Raw genomic sequence first — 23,207 nt, 5'->3', positions numbered from 1 at the left:
ACATCCGGCTTGGAGAGGCCAATCGGCTTCCAATACTCTCCCCAGCGCCCGAAGATGAGCTCCTCTTATTGGTCAGGTCCTTCTGACGTCACGAGAGTCCGATTCCAGGATTGGCGGGTGGAGCTGGCGCCCCGCCTCGGCACGCTGTGTCTTGTGGGTGGGAGCGCGCGGGCTGGGTTTTGGCGTTTCGCGCAATGCAGCGGCGCGGAGGCCGGAGCGGACGCCGAGTAAGTGTGAGGGAGGTCGGGGGCGGCGGCTGCGGAATCTGGAGGCGGTGCCTCGGGTGTGCTGTGTGAGCCTGGCCTTTCTCTTCCGAAGTTTTGAGTGCGAGGTGCAGGGGCGGGCCCAGCTCGGGCAGCGGTAGCCTGGGTTCCCTCTCGGCTGGAGCGGCGCTTTGGGGTCTGTGCGGCTGCCCGAGGCCCTCGACGGCCGCCTTCAGCGAGCGCCTGCTGTGTCCGTCCCCGTGCCAGGCGCCCCCAGGGAGGAAAGGCCGGTCTCCCAGCCTCCACTCGGGTCCTGACCGAGGAGGCCGGCTTGTGTCTGCCGGCCTTTTGCTAGGGCCTGCTCTGTGCTCCTGTGAGGGCCGGCGGTGAAGGCAATGCCCGACTCCTGCCGGTCCAACTGGGATTTTTTGTGCAAAGCATGGAGGGTACCTTGTGAACCGAACATGGCCCCTGACCTCTCAGGGGCTTGAGGCTGGTGGGGAAAACTGATGCTAAAGTGTCTCTCTGAGAAATGTGAAATAGTGCGACCTAGGAGAGAGGCACCGATGTTCCGAGTGCCTGAAAGAAGCCGGGGAGCTTCTCCGAGGAAGAGGTGCCTGAAGGGAGGGTTCTCCTGAGGCGGGTGAAGAGAGGAGGGCAGACTCTTCCCCGGAGAGAACAGCGTGTCCAGGGCCTGGTGACCAGGGGAGGAGAATGAATAAAAAGCGGAGAGGCCAGCGTGGCCAGGAGGGAGGGGATGCAGGGCGGGTGCAGGGGAGCGTGGTTCGGGACGAAGCTGGAGGCGGGTCGAGGGCAGGCCTGGCAGGACTTGGTAGCTTTTGCTGGAAGACCGATGAGGTTTTTGGTGGTGGTGGTTTATTTTTGATGGGGAGCGGGATGTGCGGTGGGGGAGAGGCTCCATAGTGGGAACAGATGGAGGACGGATGGACACACTGTTGGGAATGAGGACTGAGGTGTTGGACGGATCCGAAAGGCGTATAGAGGAGGTGAAATCAGCAGGACTCGATGATGGACTGGATTCAGGGAGGGAAAAAAGAGGACTTCAGTGTAACTCCGAGTTTTCTGGCTTATGGCAACTGGGTAGGTTTGTGTGTGTTTTTTTTGGCGAGGGGAAGGGAGAAATCATCCCTGACATCCAGGAGGCAGTTTGAAATACGGGTTTGGAACGCAGAAAAGAGATTTTTGTTGGAAATATAAATCTGAGAGTAATTGGTATTTGGCGGTGATTGAGCCATTGATGTGGGTAAGATCACCTAAGTCGGAACCTTTAGTCGTCGCGTTCACACTGCCAGGCACTAGAAATTCGAAGGGTATGCGAACGTGCAAGAATACTCAGAAGAATTTCATAATTTAAAAAGGGAAGAAAAAAGGTTTGTAAACGGTTTGAATCTCATCAGCATCATTCATAGGGCTGTGATTTTGAGCAAGTTACTTAGCCTCTCTGTGTCTTAGTTTCTTCATCTTCTTGAATGTGTGAGCAGAGCCTTACTATGTGCTGGGCAGATCAGAAGATGGGAGACTTTCAAATGCCAACTAGTGGTCCAATCTCCCTCCTTCACATCCAATTTCTAGAATAACTGTCTTAGAAGGACGCTACTTCTTTTTTGAGTTCTAGTTATGAATCTCTTGAGAAAACAGGTCAAACGCAGGAAAGAGAAAAAATAGTAAAAAGCAAAGTAAAACACAAAAAGTGAACTCAAAATATGAAAGCTGAAAGAAATTATGGAGAGCATTTAGCCCATTACTCCTATTTAACTGGAAACAAACCAACAGAGATTAAGTGACTTGATACAGGCTGGTCAGTTAGCCATGGGGGTACTCAAGGCCAGTACTTTACTGCCTACAGGCCCTACACTGTTCTTTCAGTCAGTAATCCGGAAGGTCCCTTCCAACTCCTCTAATAATAATTGCTAATATTTGAGAACTTCCTATTTGCCATGTGTTAACCCAAAAGCTTTACTTGTCTAAACCAATTTAATTCCCTTTTTGACCACCCTAGGAGATAGGCAACCTTTCTGTGCATGGGATGGCGCCCAACCAATTGAGCCACACGGGCCAGGGCTGTGAATTCCTTTTGAGGCAGCGTAGAATAGTGGTTGAGAATGCAGGCTCTGTAGTCATTCTGCCTCTGCTCATAGCTCAGTATTTTTACTTAACTTCGTAAACATAGGTTAAAGATGAGTCATTCTTCTTTGCAGATTTCTTCTTCACCTAACATAGGCTTGACCTCACTCTGGACCACCATTCCCCTGCTATACCACCTACTCACACATTATTCTTCCTTTGCTTTCGGAAGGGAGTGCCCAGTAATCGGCTCCCTATTGCTTCCCTACATACTATTGTTGTTTAAAATATTCAAGTAAAATGTACCTAAGGAAGATTTTCTGTTTCCCCAACTATTGCAAAGTAACTCCAAATGGTGTATCTCAATCCTTGTCAATTTACTTGCTCTTTTTTTTTTAAAGCAGAACTCCCCCCCCCCCAAAAAAAATTGAAATCTTACATAGAAGCTTAATAGATAAGCTGGATCAAAGCAAAATACACTGCTAAAATAGTTCCTCCTGCCCTAGCCAGTTTTGTTCGGTGGATAGAGCATCAGCCTGCAGACTGAAGGGTCCCAGGTTTGATTCCAGCCAAGGGTACATGCCTGGGTTGTGGGCTTGATCCCCAGTGGGGGGTGTGCAGGAGGCAGCCCATCAATGATTCTCATCATTGATGTTTCTATCTCTCCCTCTCCCTTCCTCTCTAAAATCGATAAAAATATATTTAAAAAGAATAGTTCCTCCTCCTGTAACTTCCACTTCTCCTTGCTACCATGACCCACCTAAGGCTGGGAGTGCAAGTGGGAATCAGCAGTAATTTTTGAGGAGGGGCTCCTAGCTTTCCAAATGCTCTGAGTGGGACTTCCCTCAATTCTGGTTTCTTTGGGGTTCTGCTCCGTACATCTTTGATATAGAGGCTATCTTCCAGTTGGTTGGCCTAGAGTCCTACTTCTTTGGCTTTCTTGACACCTATGGTCCCTAGATATTTCAGAATTGACTTTTAAAAAATAAACTTGACCCAGCTGGTATTGCTCAGTGGTTGAGCATCGACCCATGAACCAAGAGGTCGCTAATTCGATTCCCAGTCAGGGCACATGTCCAGGTTGCAGGCTCGATCCCTAGTAGGGGGCATGCAGGAGATAGCCAACCAATGATGTTCCTATCTCTCTATCCTTCTCCCTTCCTCTCTAAAATAAACTTGAAATACCTAAGGAGCTTCTGAATAAACCATCATAGAACCCTACATCTCTACAGAACATAATATGAAAAAATTTTTAAATACCATTTTAAAAAATAGCAACCTTCTACTCTCCTGAATTGTAAACTTATATTTTTACATTTCAGACTTTCCCTCAAAAATGCTGCTATTTTTCTAAAAGAATTGCATAGGATTTCTCAGGCTATTGTTCTACAGAAGGAGCAAACTGGAGAGCTTTAAACTTGGCTGTTCATATTGTTGTCACAGCAGAAATCAGCAAGAAACAACTTCAGATTGTTTCCACTTACTTCTATTGCTCTTTCCACAACCTTTCTGTAGGGAGGAACAGGTGAGACTAAGATATTTGAGCTTAATTTAGATGTCCTACCTGCTGATGCCTCTATGGATTCTTTACCTCACTAATGCTATAGGAGTTGGAGGGGTAATTAAGGTTTTTTGATAGAGCCATTGACCTCAGGTTAATTTCTGTTCTAGGATGTGATGTGAGGGATACTGGGCAGAGGGAAGGGAAGGACTAGAGTTGAGACTACATAGCTAGGAAGTGAAAGGAAGGATCCAACTAGGCTATGATACTTGGATTTAACCTGTTTATCAGCCATTTCTCAAGAACTGACAAATCTGCCTGCATTCTCTCTATGTGCTGTTAGTAAAGTAATAACCCTGGCCTGTGTTGCTCAGTGGTTAGAGTGTCGTCCTGGGCACCAAAGGGTAGTGGGTTTGATTCCTGGCCCCAGTCCGGGTGCGTGTAGGAGGCAACTAATCATTATGTTTCTCATGTTGATGTTTCTCTCTCTCTTTCTCTCTCCTCCCCTCTCTGCTTCCTCTCCTCCCTCCCTCCTCCCTCCCTTTCACTTTCTCCCTAAAGATCAATGGAAAAAATATCCTCAAGTGAGGATTGAAAATAAATAAATAAATAAGATGTGTGTGTATGTATGTAAGAATTGCTAAAATATATTAAAACTAGAGGCCCGGTGCATGAATTCGTGCATGGGTGGGGTCACTCGACCTGGCCAGTGATCGGGGCCGGCTGGAGGTGGGGATACCGCGGGAGGTTGGCTGTGGGAGCGCACTGACCACCAGGGGTCAGCTCCTGCGTTGAGCATCTGCCCCCCCGGGTGGTCAGTGTGCATCATAGAGACCGGTCGACTGGTCATTCGGTCTCTTAGGCTTTTATCTATCTACCTACCTACCTACTAGTGTGTGTGTGTGTGTGTGTGTGTGTGTGTGTATGTTGTTAATAATGATTTCATGATTCCATTTAAAAAAACACTGTACATATACAAAAGTCTAAAAGTATATAAACCTATTGAATTATAAATGATTTTGTTTTCTTCATTATTAATGTATTGTCTGAACTTTAATTAATTAATACTTTTAAAATATATTTTTATTGGTTTCAGAGAGGAAGGAAGAGGGAGAGACAGAAAAACCAATGATGAGAGAGAATAATTGATTGGCTGCCTCCTACACGTCCCCTATTTGGGAATTGAACTGGCAAACTGGACATGTGCCTTGGATGGGAATGGCACCCTGACCTCCTGGTTCATAGGTCGAAGCTCAACCACTGAGCCACACTGACTGGGCGTATTGTGTGAACTTTTAAAATGAACTTGTGTGTTTTCAATTTATCAGGAGAAAAGTAAGCATAGTGGTTAAAAGCGTGGACTCTGGTGTCAGCCAGATTTTGACTCTACCATTTCTTGGCTTTTTGACATAGGCATAGTAATTGGGCCTCCAGAAGCCTTGGTTTTCTCATCTATATACTATGATAATAATAGAACCTATATCTTGAGACTTTTGAGGGTTAAATGAGATATTGGATGTCCAGTGTTGAGCATAGTGCCTGGACATAGTAAGTGCTTGATAAATGTTAGCTCTTATTACTATTACTGTTTCCTTTCTTTTAAAAATCCACTTACCCCCCACCCCCCAAAACCTTCCCTTGCCAAAAGAATACCAACGATAGCAATTAAAAAACAAGAAACAAAGCAGCAGACTGATGGCCTTGGGTAAGTATCACAATGAAAAGAAATAAGATCAATGTTCCCAAAACTCCCCACAATTAAAGTAGACAAAAGAGTTTTGGATAAAAGTACATGGTGTTAAATCTGTGTTATTATTCTGTAGAGAATAGCTGTGGATTGTCTGTACTTCTTTAATGCAGATGTCTCTCAAATTGTTGTCTATGTTATTTCTTTGTGACAGTACACTTGAATTAGCTTTAGCAGAAGAGATATGGAGGAGCCATAGAACATTAAGGATGAATTCAGGAAGACCCGAGACCATGGAGAACTTGCCTGCTCTCTACACTATTTTCCAAGGAGAGGTATATTATTTGGGCTTTGAAAACTTACCATTTATGTTAAGCATAGATTGAGGGTGAAAAGCAGCTGGGTTTGGAGCTCCTGTCATTTGAGAATATCTTGAGCATTACAGTTTAAACGGGAAGGGCTAGTGGAGCATCTGGCCATCACCTGTACCCCTTCTAAGCTCCAGACTTCCAGCTGCATACTTGACATCATCTTTTGGATATCTCACAGCATCTCTGACTTACGTCTTATTTATTTATTTATTTTAATATGTTTCATTGATTTTTTTAGAGAGAGAGGTGGGAGAGGGATAGATAGAAACATTGATGAGATGAGAGAGAAACATCGTTGATCGGCTGTCTCATACATGCTCCCTACTGGAGATCAAGCCTGCAACCCGGGCATGTGCCCTGACCCGGAATTAAACCAGTAACCTCTTGTTTCCTGGGTCAGTGCTCAAGCACTGAGCCACACCAGCTGGGCTGATTTATGTTTTGAAAAGTATTTTTAATTTTCTCACAAAATCTATTCTAGTCTTTCCCATATCAGCAGATGGAACCACTGTCTATTCATCTACCCACACTGGAAATCTGGGCATTATCCTTGATTTTTCCTCTTAATTTGATTTTGATTTTCCCTTCTGCTCCAGTCCATTAGTCCTATAATTTCTTTCTCTCAGATATATCTCTGGTCTTTGTACTTCTTTATCGTGGCAACCCATTAGTTCAAGCTCTCCATCTCTTCCCTGGCCCTTACTGGGATCTTTACTTCTATTGTAGCCTCTTTCCAATCTGTTCTTTACATCATAGCCAGAATAGCATTTTAAAAGCAGATTGGACCATGCTGCTTTCTCACAGCTTTTCTAGGTTTCTCATTACACTGAATACATTCAAACTTGTTTTTGTGACCCTTATATGACTTAACTTCTATCTAATCTGACAGTGTTGTTTTGACTTCTTATCCCCCAGCCACTCTGTTGCTCTTACAGCTCTGAATATTATAAGCTTGCTTCTTTCTCTGAACTTTTGCATATACCGTTGCTTCTAACTCCACTTTCCCCACCAACTTCTCTTTATTTTTTAGGTCTTAGACTTAATGTCATTTCCTTAATGTCATTTCCTTAGACTTAATGTCATCTTTTTCCACTATAAGTACACAGACTCATCCTGCATTTATTTGTGTACTTGTTTAATGTCTTTCTTCCTCACATGATACTAAGCTCCATGAGGGCAGAACCCTGTCTGTTTTGTTCAGTGTTGTCTATCTTAATCCCAGATTGTATTTCTTTTCAGAGTAGAGGCTTTTGAACAGGACAAAGCCTGGATTCCAGTCCTAGTTCTTTTATTTACTACTGGAGGCCCCGTGCACGAAATTTGTGCACTGGAGCAGGGCGGGAGGGAGAAGTCCCTCAGCCCGGCCTGCGCCCTAAGCTGACAGTTGGACATCCTTAGCGCTGCCACAGAGGCAGGAGAGGCTCCTGCCACCACAGCTGCGCTCGCCAGCCTTGAGTTCGGCTTTTGGCTCACGACCACCAGGGGGCACCTCCTGCGTTGAGCATCTGCCCCCTGGTGGTCAGTGCGCGTCATAGTGACCAGTCATGCCGCTGTTTGGTCGATTTGCATATTGGCCTTTTATTATATAGCATAGGATAGGATGTCATCCTTGAAACCATCACTTGATCACTTGAACCTCAGATTTCTTTTTTATTAAATTGAGAGAACAACTTCATGGAATTGCCATGATGGTTAAATAAGCTGTCATCTAAAACACAATGCCTAAGACATGGCAGGAATTCATTATCATTATCTCCCTTCTCTTGAAGCAAAAGTAAAGGCAAAAAATTGTTTTCAGTGACTTATGAGTGCCTGTAGTATTTTAACTATATAATTTTTATGGCATTTATACTTGCTTTGTGGTTGATGAAAGTCTTACCTCCTCATAATGGTAGGCCTTTGAAGACACACTTTGTGACTTTCAGTTCATTATAGATAATTGTGGCTCTTGGTTTTTGTTAAGTTTATCCCAACCTGTAATATAACAGTCAAGATATAAAGGGGGATAAATTTTAAAAAATAGCAAACAACTTTGCTCTTAGAGCCTTTGACCTTTAAGACCCATAGTACCCAGGGTTGGAGAGGGCAATGGGGGAAAAAAGGGACATATGTAATACTTTCAACAATAAATATTTATTAAAAAAATAAAATAAAATAAACCCCATAGTACCCCTAAAGGTCAAGTTACCAGGACTCAGGAAAAGGAAGTGGTAGCATTGGAGATGAAATTGATTTTTCTGACAAGCCTTGACTTGTCAGGTGTTGCACAGAAGAAAGAGAAGAGTTCTCTGCCCTCCACAGACTGACTCAGATTTTTAGTAAAGTGGCTCCTGATCTTCAGCTTTTTCTTACATGAGCTGGGGCTTGTATTAGTGTAGGTTTTATATTTTACTATCAGGATGGATGGGCTAGAGCAGCGGTCGCCAACATTTTGAACCTCACCGACTACCCGTGGTCCTCGGACCACCGGTTGGTGACCACTGGGCTAGAGTAATGTTCAGAGAGGACTTTACAGTTCTAGCTTAGAATTTCAGGAGCACATTTTGAAAATTGATGGTTTAGAAGTAACTGGAATTAAGGATAGAGAAATTTCATGATAAATTGGAAATAAGAAACTTTTTCAGAATATTCATCCAACAAATATTTTAATGAGTGCCTAATATTTACAAAGAAGACCTGGTTACATTAAAATTCAAAAACATTTTTGTAAGCTTAATGTAAATCAGCACTTTCACACATTCTGTCATTCACTTTCTCCCAAGAAATTGTTGATCCCCTTTTATGGGTAAGGAAACTCTTCTCAGAAGTTAAGTAGTGTTCAGATGGTTAACAAGTGGCAAAGCTGGGATCCTAAAGTTCTCTCTCCAAGTCTGCTTTCTGCTACTCTGCAGTTGGGACTGTACATAAGTGCATGGAGGAACTGAAAGACCCGTAAGAGAACTCTTGACTGAATTGAGGTATAGGAGGAAGGTAAATGGTAAATCTGGTTGTTCCATGGTCATTTGTTTGTACCTCTATTATGGTGTTAAATATAGTCTGTCTTGTGTTATTTTTACTTGTACATGTATATGTCTCCTTCACTGGATTTTGAATTAGTGGAGAGCAGAGGCCATGGCTGTCTCATGTATCTTGGCAACTATTTCAAATTCATTTTAAAACAGGCTAGGCGTTCCTTTTTTAAAGTTGTTTTTATTTTAAAGTACCCTACATGGCCTCCTGCATATAGGTGCTCAGTAAATGTTTGATTTAAATTAATCCCAAGTTTCTTAGGTCCTATTGTTGAAGAAACTGGTGGTGCAGCCCATTTCCCAGAAGTTCTCTTCAGTAGGCTGAGCAGGACTGAGGGGCCCAGTGATCAAATAGCTGAGAAGCCAGTATTCATCCTTTTCTTGCCCATTAAGTATGATAGGGGATACAAGCATAGCAGTGGGAATTGGGGTTTGGCTTAGCCTAGCCATAGTTAAAGAAATACTGGGGGGGGGGGGGGGGCGTGCTCCTTCTAGAGCTTGCATGCACACATCTTACCTCTTCCTCTTCCCTCAAGAACCACACTGCTCTCTCTCTCCCCTAAGTTCCAAGGGCTCTTTTTGCCTCTATCTTGTTCCTGAGCCCACACAGCCCAGCTGGCTCACCTTTTTTACCTCTGTGACTTTCTAAATAAACTTTCCTTGTATTTGAAAAACAAAAATGCTGAGGGAGATTGGTGTTGGTAAGGTGGACTAGAAGTTAAAATACTTCTGTTCTCTACCTGGTCATACTTTCTAATTTTGTGAGTTTGCACAAGTAACAATTTCTCTAAGCTTAAATTCCTCATTTACATGATAGAGATAACTAGTTTCAAGGCCAATGCAACCTCTAATCTGAAGATGGTAAATTCATTTACCCAAGTCTTGAGTTTAGTTGAGATAATTACTGAATCCCCCCCCCCCCCGCCCCCGTGCTATTTGACTAATTATTCTGGGACACCAGAGCAGACTGTGTGATCATTTACAGTAGGTGCCATTCTGTTAATTTCAACTCTGCATCCTAGGAGACACAGTGATGGAAACACCTGGTGCTGGAAATAGGCATGAATGCCTTTTCCTAACTGAACAGTTGAGTGCATCAATTCTGGAGCACATTAACCTTCCCTTTTGGGAGAGGCCAAATTAAGGTCTGTTATAATATTTCTTCAGAAGATCATAATATGACACTGGAGCTTCAGGACTGAAAAGAGAAATTGTCTTAATTAACAACAGCAAGGTGATTTGGGTTCCAACTTCCAGATGCTACTTTTACGTTTGTTGGAGTGTTGTGCCCTTTTAATAATGCTACACAATATGAGACATCTTAGCTCTCTTTCTAGAACTTGGAGCAAAAGCTCAAGTGCCTTTGGTTGGTTCAGAAAGAAGGGGGTTGCTTTTACTGTAATTAAAATTTAAAGTCACCTTTTTTATCCGCATGGTCCTGTTTTATAGATGACCATGTGAACTTAGGTAAGCACTTCATGTCTCTGATCTTCACTCTTCTCATTTGAAAAATGATGGGATTGAACTAGCTAATCTCTAAGATCCTTCCTCTAGTTCCACCTTGTTTTGATTTTAAATGCTAGTACCTGCCTGATTGTACTGTTTTTTGCGGGGGACTGTCTGGTTCCTACCCCAGCATAGCATGTTCATCAGTGTAAAACAGGAGTTTCAGACTTTTGGTTCTTAACCCATTCTTTTATTTAAAAAAAATGTTTTTATTGATTTTAGAGAGAGAGAAAGAGAGAGAGAGAGAGAGAGAGAGAAACATTGATGAAAGAGAAACATTGATTGACTGCCTCCTGCACAGCCCCTACAGGGAATCGAATCCACAACCTAGGCATGCATCCTGACTGGAGATTGAACCAATGACCTCTCGGTGCATGCGACAATGCTCAACCAACTGAGCCACATTGGCCAGGGCTTAACTCATTCTTAATGCTCTATCTTAGAGAATTGGTTCAAGTGCTTTGTCCCAATATCCCTATTAACAAAAGAGGGGAATGGAAATTTTTTTTTAAGACTTTTTAAAAATATATATTTTATTGATTTTCTACAGAGAGGAAGGGAGAGAGATAGAGAGTCAGAAACATCAATGAGAGAGAAACATCGATCACCTGCCTCCTGCACACCCCCACTGGGAATGTGGCCACAACTAAGGTACATGCCCTTCACCAGAATTGAACCTGGGACCTTTCAGTCCGCAGGCCGACGCTCTATCCACTGAGCCAAACCGGTTAGGGCGGGAATGGAAATTTTAATCTATTTTTATCCTAACATTGAAGTGGGTAGTAATGCTATTTGGTAAAGTAGGAGGCACTGGACCAGAAGTCAAGGGACCTAGGGTCTGTGCCTATCTTGTATCTAAATTAGTTGTATGCCTTTCTGTGCTTCAGTGTCTTGGACTGTAAATTCTTAAAAAGTTAAAATTTATTGAATGTACTAGTACATTGGGCACCAGATACCAGTGCTCGGTGCTTTATGTACATCATTTGTTACCTGCAGCAGCAAAGTGAGTACAAGGGGAACTTAGACCCTGAAAGGCAAGTTGTGCTCAGATCCCATGGGTAAGAAGTGGGAGAGCTGGGATTAGAGGCCACATCTTTCACTCCAAAGCCTGTGCTCTTTCTACACCTCTGCTATTTCACCTTATCTGTAACATAGGAACCTACCATTTACACTTCCTAAGATTGTTGCCTGGAGCAGATAAGATGTCAACTGTCACATTGCTTTTGGCTGCTAGGAGTTTATAGTTAAAGAGAACCCAGGGGCAGTTTTAGTGTAGTTAAGACTCCCTGGGTTCAGATCCCAGTACTGTTATTTACTAGATTTGAACACTGGTCAGGTAACTTAGTCTCTCCACATGTCAGTTTTGTCATCTATCAGATGAGCATTATAACAGTACCAACAACATCTGGTGTCATGAGGATTCTGTAAAGCACTTTAGGTAGTGTTTTACATGTAGTGAGTATTCCTATATAAAAGGGTAATATGCAAATTGACCCTAACAGCAGAACAACCAGTTGCTATGATGCACACTGATCACCAGGGGGCAGACACTCAGCGCAGGAGCTGCCCCCTGGTGGTCAGTATGCTCCCACAGGGGGAGCTCTGCTTAGCCACAAGCTGGACTGATGGCTGTGAGTGCAGGGGTGGTGGTGGGAGCCTCTCCCACCTCCTCAGCAGCACTAAGGATGTCTGACTGCGGCTTAGGCCCACAGGAGCGGGCCTAAGCCGCAGTTGGACATCCCCCGAGGGCTCCTGGGCGGCCAGGGGGGATGTCTGACTGCCAGCTTAGGCCCGATCCCCTGGGGAGCAGGCCTAAGCTGGCAGGTGGACATACCTGAGGGGTTCCAAACTGCGAGAGGGTGCAGGCCAGGATGAGGGACCCCCTGAGTGCACCGGGCCTCTAGTTAATTATATATTAGTGAATAGCAGTACAGCAGATGTTGTCTTATTCTATCCCCTTATAGTTGTGAAGCTGAAACAGTGAACAACTAATTAAAGTCACTGAAAAGAGTAAAGTTTATATGTATAAGATTGTATTGGATATTTTATAAAAATAATAATGAATTTAAGATAAATATAGTATGTAGTGACAACTTTAATCCCAATCCACATGTGAGAAGGGTGGGCTAGAAGAAAGAGGGGAGGAGAGAGGTAGTCTGGAATAATGAATTACCTGGCAAGGGATCTGGGTTGTTCATTACTATTACATACTATCCAGTACATAGACTGATCAAACCTCTAACCCCTCCATCCATCTTAGGTCAACTCTGTATAAGAATTGAGGACAACTCTTTTTCTCTCTGATTATATCTTTTCTGTTTCAAAAATTGGCTTTTTCTCTAATTATCTTGATAAAACTCAGACTCTGGTTTGAAGTGAACTAACCATACAACTATAGGCTGTTTGGTCTGGTTTGATTTGAAGTAGGAAAAAGGAGTGTCCTACATGATCTGTCCCATATTGTTAGAGTTCTCTGAATTGGGATTGGAGCTGTCAGTTCCAGCTAGTAGAAAGTGTAACTTTATTACCTGATTTTCTGCTGTTCCTTTTGTTCACATACTTTGGAGATTTTAATTGGTGTGGGATTCGGGCATTCCTGGGTACTGTCATAGCATCTGACAATAGTGCAATCTCACCAATGTTTTTAATAAGTTCACACATACTTGTCAGTCTAAATTTTTTACAGAATAAAAATGTTTGACAGAACATCACTGTTAGGCAGTTTTGCAGCAGGCAGACAGGCAGTCAATATCAAGTAGAAATTCAGGGAGACTAGGTTAAATGCTCCAGAAGAGAGACTCATTTGTGAGACATTGATTTTCTTTTTTGTCTTTATAGGTTGCTATGGTGACAGACTATGGAGCCTTTATCAAAATCCCAGGCTGTCGGAAGCAAGGTGGGAGCCTATAACTTGAAATTTAGCCTTCCCACCGCATTGCCTTTGCTGTCACCCCCACCACATCCTAATTATAGGCTCTACATTTTTAGGTAGTTTTGTTTTTGTGTAGAGATATGAATACAGACAAGTGATGACAGTTAATTTTTAGCATATCATAACTCAGAAGAATGGTGTTCTCTGATTTGGAGGGAGGGTTGGCGTATAGCTACTTTGGTTCACTTCTGGAACCAGCTCTTCCCCAAATTTAACCTGTGACCCCAGGCAAGTCACTTGACCTCTTTGGTCTTGGGATTCGGGGGAAGGCAAGATACTTACTCCCTAAGGCTAACATCGTGAGTTTTCCATTTATGCACATGGAAAGGAAATAGTATTATAACCAATACAAATATATATGTTAAATGCTTTAAATTTTTTTTACATATTAATAGGTTCAAATGTTTGTGGAACATTTTTGGAGAATCTGTTTTACGTGTATAATCTTATTTGTTTCTCAAAACACTCGGAAGTAGAAAAAGCATGTTTTATAGACTGGTAACCTGCTCAGAGTGATTTAGCTAGGTAATAGCACAGGCAGTACCAGAACCCAAGTCTCCTGATTTCTAGCCTCATGGGCTTTCTACTGCATCACACTGCTAGTGGATCCAAAGACTCAACTTGTTAATTTCTTGTGCTAAAATAAATTAAAGATTGTAATGGAAAAATGCCACCATAAGATATTATTAGAAGAAAATGTAGAATAATACTGCATAAAAGTAAGAAGCTGCATTGCAAAAATTATCGTAAGCGAAGTTGAGACAAAGAATTTATCATACTATGACAAAGGACTCATAAAAGAACGGTGAAGTAGGAAAAGGAGCCAAGGCTATGAAAAGAATTCACAGGGGAAAAAATAGCAGTTGATTAATAAATAGCTTAAAAGATGCTCATTTTCATTCAATATTGATTTAAAAAATAACGTAAACAGTGGTACGTCCATACAATGGAATACTGCTCAGCAATGAAAATGAAGTATTAATATGCGCAACAATCTGGATCAATCTCCAGAGAATTTGTGTGAATGAAAAAGTTAATCCCAAAAGATTATACACTTTGCTATTCCATTTATATAACATTTTTTATTTTTAAATAATTTTTGATTGATTTCATAGAGGAAGGGAAAGGGAGAAAGAGATAGAAACATTAATGATGAGAGAATATCATTGATCGGCTGCCTCCTGCATGCCCCCTGGGATCGAGCCCGCAACCTGGGCATCTGCCCTTGACTGGAATCGACCCTGGGACCCTTCAGTCCGCAGGTTGACGCTCTATCCACTGAGCAAAACAGCTAGGGCTATAACATTCTTTTTAAAAACAGTTTTATTGAGCACGGTGGGTGTTGCTCAGTGGTTGAGTGTCAACCTATGAACCAGGAGGTCACAGTTCGATTCCTGGTCAGGGCACATGCCCAGTTTGCTGGCTTGATCCCCAGTAAGGGCTATGCAGGAGGCAGCTGATCAATGATTCTCTCTCATCATTGATGTTTCTATCTCTCCCTTTCCCTTCCTCTCTGAAATCAATAAAAGTATATTTAAAAAAACAGTTTTATTGAAATAGAACTCACATACCATACATTTTACCCAAAGTGTACAATTCAGTGGTTTTTAGTACGTTCACAGAGTTTTGCAACAATCTCCACAGTCTAATTCGAGAACATTTTTGTTACCCCCCAAAAGAAATTCTTTACCTATTAACAGTCACTCTAAACTTCCTCCTTAGCCTTAGGCAACCAGTAGTCTACCGTCTGTGTTTATGTGATTGCACATGTGATCTTTTGTGATTGTCTTCTTTAACTTAGCGTGTTTTCAGGGTTTATCCATTTTGTAGCATGCATCAGTACTTCATTTCTTTCTTTTGCCATTCCAAAATGTGGTATGGAATCAACAACCAGTTCTCTGATTCTTTGATACCAATGAGGTATCCTACAATTCAATTCTGACACTAACTACCTGAAGGTGGCATAGGCCTCCACAGGTTTAAGGGCTTAGTCCCACGAGACTCAATCAGACGCTAGTTGCAAGTATCGAGTCCCCAACATTACCCACACATCTGACTAACTTGGCTATAAATTTAAAGGTTCCCATACTACCATCCCAAGTTTTAGTAACTTGCTAGAACAACTCAAAGAACTCAAGAAAATGCTATGGCTACTATCAGTTTATTATAAAGGACACCAATGAATAGCTAAATGAGGATGTATAAAGGGTAAGGTCTATAAAAGGGTCCCATGTGCAAGAACCTCTGTTTCTGTGGAGGTAAGGTGCATCATCCTTTCAGCACGTGAATGTATTCGCCAACTCGGAAGCTCTCCAGACTTTATTGTTTAGGGGTTTTTATGGAGGCTACACCTAGTAGGCACAAGTGATTAGATCATTGACTGGGTGATTTGGTTCAATCTCCAGCCCCTCTTTTCTCCCTGGAAGTCAGAATGAGGCTGAACATTCTAACCTTCTAATCACATGATTAGTTCCTCTTGAGATTACCAGCCTCCATTTTCAAGTTCTTTAGGGGCCCTCCAATAGTCACTTCATAGCATAAACTTGGATAAGGTTAAGTGGGGCTTGTTATAAATAAGGCATTCCTATCACTCAGGAAATTCTAAGAATTGGACAAAGATCAAATGTGGATATTCTGGTTGTGATAGTGTACTGTAGTTTTGCAAAATGTTTATCATTAGCCCTAGCCGGTTTGGCTTAGTGGATAGAGTGTCAGCCTGCAGACTAAAGGGTCCCGGGTTGCGGGCTCGATCCCCAGTAGGGGACGTGCAGGAAGCAGCTGGTCAACGATTCTCTCTCATCTTTGATGTTTCTGTCTTTCTCTCCCTTTCCCTTCCTCTCTGAAATCATTAAAAATATGTTTTTTAAAAATGTTTATTGCCCTAGCCGGTTTGGCTCAGTGGATAGAGCGTTGGCCTGTGGACTAAAAGGTCCCCGGTTTGATTCTGGTCAAGGGCACATGCCCGGGTTGTGGGCTCAATCCCCAGTGGGGGGGCGTGCAGGAGGCAGCCAATCAATGATTCTCTCTCATCATTGATGTTTCTATCTCTCTCTTCCTTTCCCTTTCTCTCTGAAATCAATAAAAATATATTTTTAAAAAAATGTTTATCATTAGAGGAAACTGGGTAAAGGGAACATAGGATCGCTCTAATATTTCTTTCAACAACAGGTGAATCTAAAATTATCTTAAAATATTTTTAAAAAGTGATTTAAAACATTCAAGCTTTTTGAGATTAATGAATATTTTTAAAGATTATTGTATTATTAACACTACGGTGTCGGGTGAATTTCCCGCCAAAATATAAGATGGCGCGGGCAATTATTTAGGTTTCGCGCGCAAAATCAGAGTTAGTTTAAAATGCCTATATCTTTTGAAGTATGGGTTCGATTGAAATGAAATTTTCGGTTTCTTGTGTAAAAAATGAAAATTTATTCAATCACAGACATTTTTTTATCTATTCAGTACATAAATAATTCGATATATATAAACTAAATACGAAAAACCCAAAAAATACTTATTACCTAAAAATATACACATATTTTTAAAGTTTAAAATAAAATTTTCATAATAAATCAAAACAAATAGAAATTAATAGTTTTTTAGCGTATGATATTTTTCAAAACACGCCCCTTTATGTAGAGGTATATTGCAAAATTTGCACATGTAGCGTGTCTCACTGCGCAATTTATGAACGGAACATACGCGACACCTTCTCAAAATGTTTTTCTTTTTTCCACTTCCGACAATTGCCTGTAACGTATGCTTTCTCATGTCCATCGATAGCCTGCATGGTGGATCAGATGTAGGTGGTTTAGCCCGCATTCCAGAAGTAGACGGTACTGGTTGAAGGTCTGGAACAATGTCCATGTCCTCTGGAATATCATCCGTCAACCAGTGGATAGCTGTTTGTTTCAAAAACATTTTAAAACCCATTTTTCTTTGCCTCACTGATTTGTAAACTGCATAAGAATTAAATAATGCGCAATTTATCATATACATTGCCAACCTTTTTGTCCATTTGACCGTCCTCCGCAATATCGAATAATATGAAAGGTATTGGTCGGCCCGGTCAACACCTTTCATATGTTTATTGTAGTCAATGAGTGCATTCGGTTTGACAATTTTCTTTTTTGATGTTCTGTCAATATTCTGACTTTCTTCCATCTCCGCAGAATGAATCGAAGAAATCAGGTATACAGGCTTTTTTGATTGCCACACTTGTAACAATATATCATTTTTCCTTATAAATTTTGTTTCACCTTTTTTCAAAGAAATTGTTTGAAAATCTTTAGGTATACCTCGATTTTTCCGGATTGTTCCACATATTCTGAATTTGTTTTTCTTAAGTGCTTCACAATTTGCGACGCTATTATAATAATTGTCCATATATATATGGTACCACGAATCAGTGTATGGAGACACTACTGTTTGTATCGTTTCCAATAATCGCTTTCCTTCGCCGCAATAAATTTCCATGTTACAGATATATCCTGTATCACTTTCGCACAACAAACGAACCAATATTCCATATTTAACGATCTTGCCAGCATTATATACCCTAAAGAATAATCTTCCCCTCCAAGGTACGATCCCTTCATCTAGTGATAATTGCTGATGAGGTTTGTAAATATTTATAAATTTAGGCACAAAATAATCTAGTACTGGTCTCACTTTGCAAAGTCTATCTGATTCATTTACGATATCCGCATTATTATTGAAGTGCCAAGCTTTCCATATCTGTCGGAACCTGTCTCTCGTCATCGTTTTACCAAAATATGGCGTCTCCGTCCATGGCTCCGTGGTCCAATAGTCATCTCTTCTATCTTTGCGCACCTGTCCCATGAGAACAATTAACCCTAAAAACTTCTTCATCTCTTGAGGGGTTATATCTTTCCACTTTAGGCTTTTTTTTGAAAGTTTGAAATTATTCCTATTTTGATTATAATACCTGTTTGACTCCTCTACAAGAAATTCAAAAAAATCATCTCCGATAAATAATTTCACGGCATCTTCTATATTATTTATAACAGCATCTGTGTTTAATCCTTGATGCCCTAAAAAATCTTCTAAGACCGGTGGATTATCAACATGCGACCATTCTTCTCTCCCGCCTTCTATATCTGACTCTGAGTCAGAGCTGGAGCTCGAAATTCTTCGTCGCCTCAATGTCCTGGGACGCACCATTACTTCATCATCACTAGAATCTTCATCACTTGTACTCGCATTTTCAAGATCGCTATCACAAGAATAATTGGACAACTTGTCTGCACAAAACTCATCATCACTGTAGTCTGAATGCTGCGACATTCTAGGTTAAAGCAAATAAAAATAATACTAACTGAAAATAGCGGTACTCCGATAGATATCTGATATAAAAAAATAATTATTATGCGAACACTTTGCGGAACGATTTTATTTTATTTGGTTAAAAAATTCTATATGAATGTCTTTATCACAATATATTTAAATATTTAAACACGTAATAATATTCACAAAACTCAAAACTAAAGACGTCCGGACACAAGAAGTATTTCTCAATAACTATTCTCTTTGCATGGTGAGATATCCAGGGATATCGGTTATAAAATGAGAAAACAATACATTGGTACCCTAACGGTATTGTACTCGACCAGCGCCATAAAGTGTTCTCTACTTACAAGGGATTTTTATGATACCTATTACCCCAATGGGTATGAAACGGTTCGCATACACAGGTAGGTATCTTTGTGAACGGCAAACAAACAAATATTTGGTAATACGCAGTTACAATCGGCCCGAGTTTACACGTTTCCCGCACTCCACCGCAAATCTATATGAACCGAGTTAAGACGGCTCCCGCGGAGTACGCGCAATTCACGCGAGCCGACTTAACTCGTTTCCCGCAATCCAAGTGTTAATACCCAGTATTGGAAATGGGTATTTCCAGTAATAGTTTTACATTTTTAATGTGCTTAACCTTTAATTTAGCAATTCTAAAGTCTGTTACACATCATTTGTTCAAAGTTCATGAAAGCAGATTTTTGAGCCATAAGAAGTGTTCTTAACTGTACTATTCTTAGATACTTGGATGCTGATGCCTTCCTCATTTTACCAGAAAAGATAAAATAGAAAGGTTTCACACAATTCTACCACACTGTTACCTGGCTGATGGCAGTTGTAAGACACCATTGATTATAAGAAACATTCTGATTTCAGAAATGTTAATAGTGTGTGTGTTTTTGGGAGGTGCTTCTTAGAATCGATGAAACAGGGTGAATCTCAATGTACTGAAATGGAAAGATATCCAAGATAATAAAATGAAAGAGCATATTGCAGAAGAGTTTGTATGGCATGGCCCCCTTTCTCCCCCCTTTAAAGCATATGTGCATATGCTTGTGTATTTTAAAAATTATTGCATACAGGGGTGGATAAAACTAGGCTTACAGTTTTAATACAAATAAATAATACAGTATTTAATAAATAATATAAAAATTCTCATACACTGTAAACCTACTTTTGCCAACCCCTATATGTTTAGTAGTGTCTAGAAGAATATCCAACAAATTGTTAATAATAATTACCTCTGAGCAGTTCAGTTTGCTAAAGAAAAGAAGAGATGTACATGGAAGAGGGATTTACACCTTTTGCAGTTTTTAAAACAAAATTATTTTAATACAGTTCAACAGCTGGTCTTTGGATATTAAAGCCATGCTCTAGCCTTGGAGACTACTATGCTGCAGATTGCATTTTGGCATTGTAAACGGCTTACCAGTAGTTTCCAAGCTAACAGTAAGCAATCTGTAATAAAGTTTTTCATTTTATGTTGACTGGGATTTAATGAAATGGAAACTCATCCCCATGCCTATAGAGCATGCGCCTCTTTTGGTCTGAAGACAGATTTTCTTACTTTGTGTACTTGCCATAGCTGCCAGTATCTGAAAGTCCCATCCCTACTGGAGCATTATGTGACACTTTGGGGACTATGTGAGTATTAAAGGCCTGCCGCCTTCCAGCAGTCAGTCTTCAACTCACTTGTGTACATGCCCTGTCAGATGATGGCTCTTATTGTGGTTGCCAGCTTTTACTGTGAATCTCAGTTTGACTGCTCTGCTGAGTGAGACCAGCCTGGGAGGGAGAGTTCAGGGAGTCAAATAATTCGGTGGAAACTGTGAGTTCTAATCCTGGGCTTTTCTGTAGGTGTATTGGATAACTTGAGCAGTTGACTTTCCTACAGTGTACGTATTTTAGATTCTCCTCTCTTAAAGGGGAAGATTATTAAATCCCACCCTGAAAGGACTGAGCATAAAGTAACGTCTCCAGATTTTAACATTTTTGGTTCAGGAAGGTAGACTGTAATTTGAATTATTTTTCTCAGACTTCCATTCTCAGAATTCTTTACTACTGCGTTGAAGGTCCTTTCCCAGTATTCAGCTCTAAATTAGATTTTCTTTTCCCCTCTCCTGATATTTTCCAATAGAACTTTCTGCGATAATGGAAATGTTCTGTTTCTGTTCTGATGTGTATTCTGACGCAACCAATCAATGCTCCAGACACCAACTGGGTATCTTAACAATACTATTAAATTCTGACACTCTCTACCTAGAGTTAGTGTCAGATCCCACAAGTTAAAGGGGGTCATTCCCACAAATGCCAGTTGCAAGTTCTAAGCCACCTGTACTTCTGACTGGTTATGAATCAGAGGGTCCCGCGACACTCTCCACAAGTTTAATAATTTGCTACAACAGCTCACAGAATTCAGGAAAACAGTTTTCTTGTTTTCTGGTTTATAATAAAGTATACAATCAGGAACAGCTCAATGGAAGAGATGCATAGGGCAGGTTATGGAAGAGGAGCACACTGAGCTACCATGTCCTTTCTGGCACACCATCCTCCCAGCAATCTGACGTGTTCTCCAACCTGAAGCTCTCTGACTTTCATTGTTCAAGAATTTTTGTAGAGTGCAATCTCCAACCTCTCCCCCTTCTTTCCAGAGGACTATGGGCTGAACGTTCCAACTCTGTAATCACTTGGTCATTCTGGTGCCTAGCCCCTTCCAGAGACTGTCTAGGAGCCCCACCCAGAAACATCCATTAGTATAAACTCTGGTGTGATCTGAAGGGGTTTATTATGAATAACAAAAGACACGCCTGTCACTGGGGAATTTTCAAGAGTTTAGGAGTTCTATGCAGGGACTAGGGACAAAGACCAACTATATTTGTGTTATATCACATCTGTACAGTTAACTACAGTAGCCACTGACTTTTAAACTGTTCATTTACATTTAAATTTAAAACAGTTATATGGCTAGTGATTACCAGACCAAAAATAAACTTTGAGATCAGGTGGGAGAAGGACAAATGGTCAATGCCATTGTTAGGGTTTTTGGCTGGTGACAGGGGCTGTGAAAGAATTCACAACTAAAAGAAGAGAGATACAGAGAGTTTATTTTATTTTCCACAAAGGGAAAGGGCTGGTGTATTGTTAATTAATACAAAGGCAAGAAATAAACCGTGGCCTGCTTTTTTTATTTTATTTAAATTCTTTATTCTTGAAAGCATTACATATGTCTCCTTTTCCCCCAATTGACCTCTCCCCTTACCCAAGGATATTTTTTCATTGATTTTAAGAGAGAGTGGAAGAGAGAGGGAAAGACAGACTATTGATCTATTGGTTGCCTCCTGCATGCGCCTGACCAGGGTCTGGACTGGGGAGAAGCCTGCAACCAAGGTATGTGCCCTTGACCAGAATCAAACCTCAGACCCTTTGGTCCACAAGCCAACGCTCTATCCACTGAGCCAAACCGACTAGGGCAGTGGTTCTCAACCTTCTGGCCTTTAAATACAGTTCCTCATGTTGTGACCCAACCATAATATTATTTTCATTGATACTTCATAACTGTAATGTTGCTACTGTTATGAATCGTAATGTAAATATCTGATATGCAGGATGGTCTTAAGCGACCCCTGTGAAAGGGTCGTTCGGCCCGCCAAAGGGGTCGCGACCCACAGGTTGAGAACCGCTGGACTAGGGCTTGCCTGCTCTTTTAAAGGGTGATGGCTGCTGTTGCTAGAAGGGAGGAGGATTTTTGGGCTGAAATTGAGTAGACATCAGAGGGGTTGTCCTTGAAAAGTTTGTTTTAGTCAGGGCAGATATCCTAGGGAGGTGTGTTTATTAGTATTTGTACAAGTCTGTAAGACATCCTTAGAGCAGAAGTTACAGAGTTTAAAAGGTGGGCAGATTGGTTTTGCAAGGAAGGGAGGAGAGCCCTTCTATTAACTAGAAACATTCTGGCCCTTTCTATTAATTAGAAACTTTCCCCAGGGTCATTAGAACCCCAGGGATGGGTACACAAGAATGTAGCCTTGAAAGTAGCTTATTTTGTCTTGTAGTTTGAACAGAGGGGCTGTTGGAGTCAGAGGAGCTAACAATCTTGTGGTTTAATTACCTGGTGTTTCTCATAAATTGTGGAAGGCTATATCAAAGAAAAAGAAAGGCTTTTTTTTTTTCCTGTCCTTACAGCCATTATTTCTTTGGTTTTTGGTACTCCAATAAATAGACTTTCTGTAAAGAAAAAGAATGTTTCGGTAAAGAAAAAGAATGTTCTCTCAAATACATTAATTAGGTTCAACATTAATTTTCCTTTCCTCTAGGGCAGTGGTTCTCAACCTTCCTAATGCCTCGACCCTTTAATATAGTTCCTCATGTTGTGGGGACCCCCAACCATAAAATTATTTTCGTTGCTACTTCATAACTGTAATTTTGCTACTGTTATGAATCGTAATGTAAATATCTGATATGTAGGATGTATTTTCATTGTTACAAATTGAACATGATTAAAGCATAGTGATTAATCACAAAAACAATATGTAATTATATATGTGTTTTCCGATGGTCTTAGGCGACCCCTGTGAAAAGGTCGTTCGACCCCCAAATGG

The 23,207-nt window shown here is 41.1% G+C and overlaps 1 protein-coding gene across 3 annotated transcripts in view; it reads left to right on the top strand.

Annotated features, from left to right (window-relative positions):
* Nucleotides 1–127: 127 nt before the first annotated feature.
* Nucleotides 128–23,207, top strand: part of ZCCHC17 (zinc finger CCHC-type containing 17) — a 54,692-nt gene continuing 31,612 nt past the window's right edge. Inside the window, exons 1-3 of one of the 3 annotated variants that reach the window (XM_006102890.2) lie at nt 128–227; nt 5,691–5,811; nt 13,200–13,257. In XM_006102890.2, coding sequence (XP_006102952.1) covers nt 5,746–5,811; nt 13,200–13,257 — 124 coding nt within the window. In that variant the 5' untranslated portion in view covers nt 128–227; nt 5,691–5,745. Of the gene's footprint in view, nt 228–5,271; nt 5,495–5,690; nt 5,812–13,199; nt 13,258–23,207 lie in introns of those variants that run through there. The other 2 variants (XM_014468257.2, XM_006102891.3) reach the window with 2 other exon arrangements.

This window comes from Myotis lucifugus, unplaced genomic scaffold (genome assembly GCF_000147115.1).
Source record: "Myotis lucifugus unplaced genomic scaffold, Myoluc2.0 scaffold_438, whole genome shotgun sequence".
NCBI classification, from domain to species: Eukaryota; Metazoa; Chordata; class Mammalia; order Chiroptera; family Vespertilionidae; genus Myotis; species Myotis lucifugus.
The sequence above is the reverse complement of the archived record's forward strand: the minus strand, read 5'-3'. Positions and strand labels throughout refer to the sequence as shown.